Source organism: Notothenia coriiceps, unplaced genomic scaffold, assembly GCF_000735185.1.
Source record: "Notothenia coriiceps isolate Sejong01 unplaced genomic scaffold, NC01 NC01_scaffold00029540, whole genome shotgun sequence".
NCBI lineage: Eukaryota > Metazoa > Chordata > Actinopteri > Perciformes > Nototheniidae > Notothenia > Notothenia coriiceps.
The window spans coordinates 21,015-32,891 of NW_011362241.1; the positions used below are offsets into that span (position 1 = coordinate 21,015).

The 11,877-nt window shown below is 40.1% G+C and overlaps 1 protein-coding gene across 1 annotated transcript; it reads left to right on the plus strand.

The window, feature by feature from the left end:
• The first annotated feature begins 3,232 nt into the window (after positions 1–3,232).
• On the plus strand, positions 3,233–4,620 carry LOC104958893 (forkhead box protein D2-like). Its single transcript, XM_010786721.1, has one exon. It carries the CDS (start codon positions 3,532–3,534, stop codon positions 4,396–4,398), a length of 867 nt encoding a protein of 288 aa, XP_010785023.1. The 5' UTR covers positions 3,233–3,531; the 3' UTR covers positions 4,399–4,620.
• The last annotated feature ends 7,257 nt before the right edge of the window (positions 4,621–11,877 follow it).

Sequence of the window (11,877 nt, forward strand, 5' to 3'; positions counted from 1 at the left end):
GTGTGTGTGTGTGTGTGTGTGTGTGTGTGTGTGTGTGTGTGTGTGTGTGTGTGTGTGTGTGTGTGTGTGTGTGTTTTTCCATTTGTGTGTGTGTGAATGTGTCCATCTGATTCTAATGGCGTGTGTTTGAGTGCTTCCATGTTTGTAAGATTGTGTGTGTGTGTGTGTGTGTGTGTGTGTGTGTGTGTGTGTGTGTGTGTGTGTGTGTGTCAATTGGCGTGTGTGTGTGTTATAATTCCTGTTACCTAAGATTACTCGTGATATTCTCCCCTGTTCTGCCAGCTCTGTAAGTGAATAAAGATGCGTGTGTGTGTGTGTGTGTGTGTGTGTGTGTGTGTGTGTGTGTGTGTGTGTGTGTGTGTGTGTGTGTAGACAGATGGAGGGGGGCTCTTCATGAGAAACACACTGCGTCTCGTTGGTCTCTGGATCAGGAGGAGTTTCTCTAAGGGAACATCTCGACCGAAGGAGTCTGAAGGTTAGAGACCTGCAGAAAGAAGGACTGGTTATTTCCTGCAAAATATCAATATATGAAATAAATTAAGTGTTACTACTCGCCTATAGTAATCTGCGGTACAAAACATACACAATGGTCTCTGTGTTTGGGTACCAGATCTGTTATTGTTCAAATATCAAAATGTACCTCGACTTTTTACATTGTTGCTTTATACTACAGACTTTTTAATTTATTTGTGTTATACTATACCTTGACTTCTTAAATATTTTTGACATAATTGTATTGTGATTTTTTTCATGAAATCTTCGACATACTGTACGACTACTTTTTCAATATTTTTGGACACACGACACTAATGTTTAGGATTGTTTTAAAAAAATACTATGCGATTCATTAAAAAATATATTTTGACATATTATAATATTACTTTTTTTGAATATTTAATACCATACATAGATTTTTTTTTCTTCATATTTTTCAAAATGCAATGACCTTTCTCACAATAATTTTGATAAATTCTGATGTGGTTTATAAACATAGGAAAACATCCAAAAGACACTATTTTCTGCAGTCTCCTCCACTTCATTTGTTAGTATTGTATTGTACTTTTAACACCATTCATTTACTTAGTTACTTGATGATATACTGACATGATATGAACTGCATAATATACTCAATATCTGTAACGTTAAATTGTCTCTTTAACAAACATACAAATGATATGACATGTAATTGTTGTTTTTAGTTAGCTATAGACATGAAGCATACATGGAAATCATAAAGTCAATACAAGTACGTCAAATAGTTAATAAGTACAGAGTAAATGTACTTTCACTGGAAAACAATGGTCTTTGTTTTTGGATATCAGATCTGTTATTGTTTTTATAATGGGTGAGAAAAACCCCTCATTGATTTGAACGTTTCCATATTTATTGCATTACACCTCTCTCAGAGCCCAAATGTAATGCTGCCCACAGACTGCGAGGGGGGGGGGGGGGGCTCTAACATGCAGGACACTTTGGTTCATCTGCAAATGTCCCTACAGAGGTTGAAAGTAAGTACATTTAGTGTTATGCTACTTTATGCTTATTCTCCACCATATTTAAGGAGTATTGCGCTTTTTACACCACTCAATTTTTCTAACAGCGTTTTACAGACTCAGATACAGATTATTAGCAAAAAACAAATAAACACGTACATTTAATTACAGATTGAGATATCCAGGAGCAGCATAATATAAACGCATTACAATGTCCTCCACCTTTACCAGCTGTGATTAATCCAGTCATTCTGTAATTGGCTTTTACGCAAACAAGTACATTTTCTTTTGGTGTATTAAGTACATTTTGATGCCAATTATTTTCTACTTTTACTTTCAACAGAGTATTTTTACAATCTAGTATTACTTCTATAAGTCTGAGTTCTTCCCCCTCTGTGTTGCTCTCCATCCTGTGATTTGACTCTCATACCTTCATCTTTATTCGGTAGATTTTGACGCTCCATGCTCCTTATTGAAACCACACAACGCGCACGCGGGCCTGTTTCCAATCTGAGGACATGCGTGATGAATTTGGGGAAATCATCTGCAGCTTTGCCGGTCCTGCACAGCCCACCCAGTCCGGACACAGACCCTCTGCCCCCGGGGTATCAATACGATTAGAGGCAGGAAATGTGGGAATCCCCAACAAAGGGCTCCATCATTAAACACAAACAACCAGAGGCCTCCCAACAATACCCAGAGCGCCCTCCTCTCCTCTCTGCGCTTTTATGTCTGTAAGAGTGAAAGTCTATTACTTTCATCCCGATATCACCCCTCTGCTGCCATTATTAAAGAAGATAATCCACGGGGGTTTGAAATGGAGAGTTTCTATCCAGACTCAAATATTATTCCTTCTCCATTTTCACACATGGTGGTATTTATCGATATTGTGTTAGAGGACCGAAAGCCCGCAGTGAGACTCCTGTGCAATTCAAAGAGCATGCATGCAGGCGACAAATTATTATTTTCCCAGCAGCAGTAAATCACTCATTGTAGTTTTCATCCTCTGTTTGTTCGTCTGACAAACATGTAATTGTGCGTCAAGTGTGCGTAAAGAGCGGCTGCAGGAGCCTTCCATGGATTAAGGCTTAAATCCCTGCCTCACGTAGAGAAGCGTTTGGGGATTTTCCCCCTCAGGCTGTAAGCTCAGGGTGATCCGAAGTGTCTATCATCTGGTGTGGAAATTAAAATGTGTATTTATGGTGTTGTATTATCGTTATCAGCGTGGCGCGTTCAGGTGCAGGCTCTTCCCCTCCTTGGTTTGATGTAAATGTAAAAAAAAATTCCAAAAGCTTTTTACAGATGCAACAAATCTTAGGAAAATAAATACATATTATTTAAAATGTAATATTTGGGGTAAAATTATTATAACACATTTTTTTATAATAATAATAAGTTATATAAATAATGTTGTATTTGACGATGGTAACAAAAAACAATCGCTCTTTTATTATTTTTCTATAATTATTAACATTTTTAAAGCAGATTTGAAATCCACAGCCTAAAAACAAAATGTGAACTGCTGTCTAAATATAGCCTTCTCCTGATTCCCTGCTCATGAGGAAGTTTTCCCTGAAAGGATCTCTTAATGTCTGCGTCGATTTGGCACCGCTGTGCCGCCGATGGAGGCTGGTACAGGCCTTCTTGGTACCCTGTGCGTCTTTTTCATTGGTCAGAATCCCTTTCCTTGTGCCTCACCGTGACATCACATCCACCTCCACCCGAGCCACAGGAAAGCAACACAGATTACAGATGATGCTGGACACCTCGGAGGACGCGCACACTTTTACACTTTTACGCACAATCACTCGCTGACCGCTCTGTTGCGCGTAAAAGTGCCCAAAACAAAGGATATCATCGCCTGCGGTTAGGAGAGCGGAACACTTTGGATGCTTGTTGAAGAGCAGGAGGAGGTGCACGGAATCTTTTTTTTTTTGTGAATGGAGATGAGTCGTGCCTAAAAGTGTGTTGATCAAGTTTTGGAGAAGCTGTCACTCCTCCACCTGTTGGCAGGTGGCTTCGCCCGCGGACATCTACTATGACATTGGGTTTGGAAACCATGGAGGATATTGTGATCGACGTAGTGGGGGAAGGACTCAAGGACAGCGCAGAGGAAGAGCTCCAACCTTCGGATGAGTCGCGAAGCACCGAGACCAAAGAGCGGGACGCGTACAGCCCCGAGCCCGAGTGTCCATCTCCCGCTAAAGGCAAGAGTCCCGCCTCGGTGAAGCCTCCGTACTCTTACATCGCTCTGATCACCATGTCCATCCTGCAGAGCCCGAAGAAGAGGCTGACCCTCAGCGAGATCTGTGACTTTATCAGCCAACGCTTCCCGTATTACAAGGAGAAGTTCCCCGCGTGGCAGAACTCCATCCGGCACAACCTGTCTCTGAACGACTGCTTTATAAAGATGCCCAGAGAGCCAGGGAACCCGGGAAAAGGCAACTACTGGACCCTGGATCCGAACTCCTCGGACATGTTTGAGAACGGGAGTTTCCTGCGGAGGAGGAAGCGCTTCAAGCGGCAACATTTCCGCTTCGACCCGCTGAAAGGGCAGCAGCTGGAGCACAGCGCGCTGCAAGGATTCCCGCATTACGCGTTTGGAGCTACGGCTCTGCAGCTGCCCAGCCTGGAGATCTACCCGTACCTCCATCACCACGCGCACTCTCACCCGTGCAGCCCCGTGTCCATCCCGCCTGTCAGCAGCATCCTGCCCGCGCTCTCCAGCTTCTTCTCAAAGACTCACCCCGGGTTTGAAGCCTTTTCTCCGGTTCAGTGCGCCGGGTTCTCCGCTCCTCTGAGCTCCATGTTCGGCTCCCCTGCTCTCTTCCACCCCGCTGCCTCTCCACACCTCCTCACTTTGCACCAGGAGTATCAGAAGCTACACACTGCCAATCACAAGTGAGCAGCTGACAGGACTCAGAGCTTTTTCTCAGGTAACAGAGACACTATGAGCAGAGTTTCTCCACATCTGCTTTCAAAGAATGTTGTACATAAACACAAACAAAACTCTTCCTCCTTTTTTACGTTTTATGGCACAAATATTTTAGCGTTTTTTATGTTTTCTTTTTCTGTTTAATATTTAAATGACGAGTTTTCTTGACTTTTTTTATGGGATGAAATAAAAAGTGAGTATTTAATCCTTGAGTTCAGTTGTATTTTGTACAGATCCATGGAGTCATTTATTTACTTTATGGATCATTCTCCAAACCTGCTTTAATATCTCACGTGTTTAATCTTTATCTCCGTTTCTGCACTTATTTAATAACTAAGGCCCGTATTCTTAATAATGACTGTACAACAAAATGACTTAAACGATAAGAAGAGCAGCAAAGAACGCATTAATATCCAAATGTGTTAATTTACAAAAAAAAGGGTTAATAACATCATTTGACGACTAAAGTTGAATGCAGGTCTCGGAGGCCTTATAATAAAATAAAAGAGTGATTCACTTTGCATCAAATATATTTTAAATACGATAAGCATCCACTCGTAAAACACACATATTCCTCCGTATTTGTGTATTTATTAACGATCATTCGCGAACTTATCAACCGTTAAATTGCTCCATGTGATATTTAATACATTGAACCTGAAGGAAGCAGAGATTTTCTTGTAAAATATTTTATGATATGCTTTAAAAGTGACGGGAAAAGCAGCATGTTGGCGAGAATCAAGGTCAGGCTGTTTCATTATAATAATGCGTAAAATCTGAAGATATTTTTATAATAATTTCCATCTAAAAAACCTTGAGCACGGCAGCTGGTGTGTGTGTGTATGTGTGTATGTGTGTGTGTGTGTGTGTGTGTGTATGTGTGTGTGTGTGTGTGTGTGTATGTGTGTGTGTGTATGTGTGTGTGTGTGAGTGTGAGTCGTGTTCATGGGCATAACGCTGAAAATATACATGCCTATAATTGCCTCTGCTGGGCCACACACTCTGAAATCTGTCCAACACATTTCAGATCTGTTCCTTCCTACAGATCATAAAACCTCCTAATGTTCCCACACTGCAGCCTGTTATATATAATATCACATGTAATATACATTTTATTATTATCATTATGCGTTGAGTAGAGTGTATTTGGGTTGGTTTCTGTTGAGTCCTGTCATTTAAAAAAGGTCATTTTTAAGCGATAAATTAAGATAAACAGGTGATTTTGTCATTATTAAATAGGGAACAGCAATCATACATTAAATATTTTACTATATTTGTTACTCTAAAATACATAAAAAAACATAAATCAGTGTTTTCCTAATTTAAAAAACAGAATTTGTCGCAGGGAAATCCAAACAAATTATTCATATTTTTTATTTTATTCAAATTTCTCATTAACATACAGGTGTGTAAATGTTCAGCTGCTAAAACAATTCAATGTATTTATTTTTTAAATATTGCTGACTGAGTGGAGGGTCTGAATACATTTCAACATTTTCTTCCAAAAAGAGACATCAAATATTCTAATTGTAGTTTAATTTCTCCATTTACATATTGGTATGATTGATATTAAAAAAGCTAAATCAATTTTAAAAAATTGTATAATTAAATTCCTTACAGAGTGAGGAAAGCATTTCAACATCTTAAAGTGTAATTTCTTCCAATTAAAATGTAGAAAATGAAAAATAAAGACACATAAGAAGAAGTTGATATAAAAAACGGTTAGCATCAGATAACATCTCATCCCCACTCATACCAAATACAAAGTATAAAAGTAATAATCCAAACCTAAAACAAGTGATTGTACCTGCAGGCACACGCAGAATAACTCACCCAAACTTTCCCCCACATGTCTCTAATTTAGATTATCTCATTTATGTTCATTTCTGCAGAATGACAGTCGTTAAATAATCGTGGGTTTCGGAGCATGGAAGTATTTATTTATGGTATGAGGCGGCTTCAGATGGATTACCACTGGACTGCTCCTTCTCAGTCTGGCACCCAGCGAGCGCTGAAACAAATAAAAGATTGTTACCTGATGCTGAGCTGTGAGGAACACACACACACACACACACACACACACACACACACACACACACACACACACACACACACACACACACACACACACACACACACACACACACACCCTTTCTCTCTGCTCCATTCAGAAAGAAATCTAATTGAATCTGTTCTGAGGTTTTCTTTTAAAACCAAATGTCTAATATTTGCACTGGTAATCTTAAACAGTGCGGTGGCTAAACATGAGATTCATAACACACACACTGCTGCTGTTATCTGATTGGAAAACCCAATATATATACAGTTCAGTATTTATTTAGTTATTAGGGGTTTGCTTGTAGGGATCCAAAATGTCATAACTCATCAAAGCCTGTGTAAAGAGGACCCTAACCCGTGAAATCAGGAACAATGTAAAGTCTTAAGTGATAGCAGGAGAGTTTACTCAAGTACTTCATTAATTACATTACATGTCACTTGTTAGACGCTTTTATGCAAAGCGACTTCCATACTCAATACTGTGGACAATCCCCACCGGAGCAATTTGGGGTGAAGTGTCTCAGGGACACAACGACATGCTGACTGCAGTGGGGTTTGAACCTGTGACCCCCTGATCCCAACACCTACGCACAATCCACTGCACCACACACACCAAAACTAAGTGTTACTTCACCTATTTCCCATTTATGCTTCTTTATACTTTAACTTCACTGCATTTTGTAGGCACATGTTGTCCTTTTTACCTCATTTTGCAGTATTATTCAATTTAAATTAAAGATATTATATATATTTAACATAAGGGACATTCAGGGGACTTAGCAGAAGCAGCAGAAATAAGGGTGAAACACAGGATAGGACAGATATGACTTAAAAAAGGAAAATAATAAAGACAAATAATAACAAAATTAATAAAAATACGTAATAAAAATAAATAAAAAAACATGTTGAAAAATGTATGTGACAGAGTAAATTAGAATTAATTTACTTAATTGTTTACGTATATATATATACAGACAAGCACGGAAGAGAATTAGCGACACATTGAGATCTGACCGAAAGTAAAAGTCTGATTTCTGACTCCAAATAAATAAATAAATTCCCTTCTTCAGATCAAACAAAAATCATCCGCGCAATTTTGTGCAATTACAGAATAATGTGTCGTAAAGTGCAGTTTAATACGGATAAAACGCTGGAGTGAAACGCAGTTATATTTATAGTCTTTTATGGCATTTTCTTTGTCATAATAATGAGCTTATTCTGCTGCAGAGAGAAGAGAAACTGAAGCTGATTTGCAGGCAGGGGGGGGGGTTAGCGGTGCACCTGATAAAATAAGCAAGTCAGACACCCCGGGCTCGTGTGTGCGTGTGTGTGCGTGTGTGTGTGTGTGCATTACTTTCCACTAAAGGAGCTGCCAGTCCGCCGCCTTTAAGTCTTTTTACTTTCCTCCTGCGTCATTGAGTGTGACAAGCTGTATTAAATCCTCACTTCTGTTACGAGTCAAAGCTTCTTTTTTTAATGATTGGCAGCAAAGATTTTCCTGTTTTTCAACCATACTTTTTCCCAGAATGAGTTAAACTTAATGTAATCTGCAAAAAAAAGTGAGCACCAGTCATAATTTGACACGAGGGGAATGGTGTTTTAAATTGTCATCAGGAGCGCTGTGATCCATGTCATGATAGTGTGATTATGAATGGACGTTTATGAGACGGGCTGTCAGTGATGCATGCTGGGTTACTGAGTTTCTGCTCTGCTTGGGTTATCAGATCTCAGTTATCACAAGTCATAACTCCTTTCCTTCAGATATCAAGTTCCTCTTATGCGGAACAAACTCCCAGTGTTGGTCTGGAAAGCTGAAACCTTTCCCACATTTGAGAGAAGGCTTTTCAGAGTAAGCTTCTAGTTAGGGCTGGTTCACACTTACCTTAAACCAGCACCTAGTTGTGCTGCTATACACTAACGGCCCGTCGACACTACAGGCATCAAAAAATCTTGAAGCTGGGCGTGTCTGAAGCTTGGCGATTTTTTGCGAGCAACGCGACCAACAACCAATCACATGAATCTCCCGCCCCCGACATACAAAGCAATAGCAATGTTAAAACGAAGTAAACTGGATATAAACTCTCCAAACAGGCGAAAACCTACCAGTTTCACCCACTGTCTCTGCCACCTCCCTCCATGCCTGGTTCCTCCGGTTTGTATCCCGGTAAATAGTTCTGGTCGTAAAGAACCGGGTGATTTGCTACCGTAATTTCTCATTTGGAATATGAGGAAATGAACTGCGGTCTGGCTCTCCCAGCTTGCACGCGGTTTGATTGGCTGCGCTTGCACTGGCGGGATTTGCATAAACGGGACTTGATTGGCTGATGCCAAGCATCGAGCCTCAAAAGTTGAACATTGTTCAACTTTTGATGCCGATAGATGCTCGTGATGCTTGCAAAGCCATGCCATGCTCCCCAAAATGCATTTCGGCAAAGATTAAAAATCTTCTACGTCACCCCATTCAAGTGAATGGGCGAAGCGTTGAAAGCATTTTTCGATGCCTGTAATGTAGTTAGGCTTTCCTATTAGATAAAGCTCATAGTTAGCGCTGGTTCGGACTCACCTTGGACAAGTTATGGTGCTTAAGAATCTCCTCTCTAAAGAATAAGGCTGCTGCTATAGGCCTTAGACTTTGTGATAAAGCTCATAGGTACGGCTGGCCCAGGCTTCACTTAAACCAGCCCTTAGTGATCTGCAATATGCTTAAGATGTTCTGGCTGGTTAAGGTTTGTCTTTGAACCAGCCCCTATTTAAGCTGCTATACGCTAAGGCTTTCCTATTTGATAGAGCCTATAGTTAGTGCTGGTTCAGGCTCACCTTGGACCAGCACTTAGTTATGGTTCTTAAGACTCTCCTCTCTAAAACAAGGCTCCTAGTTATAGTTAGGGTTTAGGGCTGGTTCAGACTTAAACCAGCCCTTAGTGATCTGCCATGCTTAAGATGTTCCTCTTCAATTAAGCTTATATTTAGGGCTGGTTAAGGTTTGTCTTTGAACCAGCACTTAGTTATGGTTCTTAAGACTCTCCTCTCTAAAATAAGGCTCCTAGTTATGATGCTGTAGGCCTTAGACTTTGTGATGAAGCTTATAGTTACGGCTGACTCAGACTTAACTTAAACCAGCTACTAGTTATGCTGCTATATAATAAAGACTTTTTGATAAAGCTTATAGTTAGGGCTTGCTCAAACTTACCAACTAACCCTAACCTTGAACCAGCCCTAGTGTTGCTGCTACATGCTTAGATTTTCAGGGGACTTTCACCTCTCTTCTCCTTCTTTTATTTCTCTGTATCTCTCTGCACGCATGTCTCATTAATGCATGTTTCTAACTCAGCATCCAGGGAATCATCATCTGAGTTCTTTGCATTTTTCTACTTACAAGTTGTCAGTATTAAAGGCGACGTCTGTGTCGTGCTCTCAGCCCGTCGTCACTGCCGTTATTGAATCAGAAAACCAAACAGCTGCCGTCGACTTGTCGCTACCAGAGGTTTTTTGTTGGCACATTTCAGTGTTTTTGTAAATTGTACCATTTTGTTAGCTAAATATTATCACGTTATAATTTTGTCGCCACCTGGAAGACTTTGGACATCCTCCTGGATCCATTTTCTTTACAAACATCATCATCTTTGTCATTCTGATTGTCCATGTTGTTGAGTTTTTTAATCTATACAAACAACATCTATTGCACGTCTGTTCGTCCTGTGTCTCCTCGAGGTTTCTAGTCTTTTTCCCCGTTAATTGTGGGATTTCTTAGTTAGTTTTTCACTGCGAGGGTCTTAGGACAGAGAGTGGCATATGCTGCGCAGACTGAAAAGCCCCCTGAGACACATTTGTGATAACGGCTGTGTAAATAAAGTTTGATTGACTGATTGATTGAAGCTCATTCCTCAGGGGAAAAGTGACTGGGTCCTCCCAAACTGCATTCATGCCTCACTGTGCCGCTGCTCCATGCTTCAGCTCTGCCTCACCAACGCCAAGCCAAACAGGCCAGATAGAGAGTGATGCATTCTGGGATAACCCCTGCGAGTTCAGTCTGTTTTGTTTCACAGAGTCTGAAATGCGTAATCTGGAATACGTTCCTTTCAAATATTGATTTGGTTTTGTAGCTCGATGTTTTTTATGTGCGTTTCTTGGCCGGTTAGACACTTAAGCATCTGGCGTTGACTTAACCCGGTACAAAAAACAATGGGTTGATGTAATTTCTATGTTATTTGATTTAAATAATTGGTTAATATCCATGAATATATGTACATTTTGACCTAGGGCTTATTTGTATGTATACTCACTACATTTGGGTACATTTAGCACCAGGGTTAGATTTATATATATATTTCACTTTTAGGTTATTTACCCAAAACAAACTAAAGTGTGGTTGCACAATCTTACTATCTTCGCCAGTTCTTTGCACAATTATGTGCCACTTTTCTTATTAAAAGGTGACTAGCTGTTTTCAATTTGTAAAATGAAACCATGTGTGATTTTAAAGGGGACATATAGGCACATTTTTTAAGGTTAATACTTGTACTTTAGGGATACTTACACATGTTAACGTGACTTATTATTCAAATAAAGGCAATATTTTTCTCAAATTTTCTGTTTTAATATACCTGTATTCACCTTCTGGCTGAAATGCTCTGTTTTTAGCGCCTGTCCCTTTAAGAAGCCCTGCTCTGATTGGCTTACGATAAAAACATGCCACACTTTTGCAAATAACGTTTTTAAACCGTGGGCAGAAATACTGAAAAGGGTGGTGGTATATTTTATTAAGTCTACATGTGAGTTTGTAAGGGAAGCAAAATCTGAATGGCTTGTTGAATTAAGTTTTTTCTAATAGTCGGACCACAAAAACACGTCTTATTTTACAGTTTGATGGTCTGTAAGAACCTCGAATGTATTGAAAACCAGTGAAAAGTTGAATAATATGTCTACTTTAAATTCCAACATATTCTCTTTAACCATTTCTGAAAACCGTATTATTAAAATAACATTTACCCCGTGTCAAAACAACCCTTTGGTACTGGATAAGTACTGGACACAGTTTGTTACTACTTGTGTGAAACTGAACACCGAAGGCTGATTTGTGTCTGCTTTCATATTTCACCAGTGTGATTTGTGAATCAGATTCTGGTGATTATGGAGGTGTTGTGGTTTTTCAGTTATCTTTACTAAATCTCTCACCTTCCTGCTGAGGTTCCCTCTCCTCTCACTTTAATGGCTGATTTCCACACGCCTCACTCGCTCTTTGGCGTTTGCTTTTCCTGGCAGGGCTAATCCCCGCTTGCCCTGCTTTGGGGAGTTATTCAATTATAAATCTTCCACCCCCCCCCCTCCCCACCACCTCCATCACTTTCCCTGCTTTCCCTCTCTCACCGGTCCAGACTGCCAAGGCACACA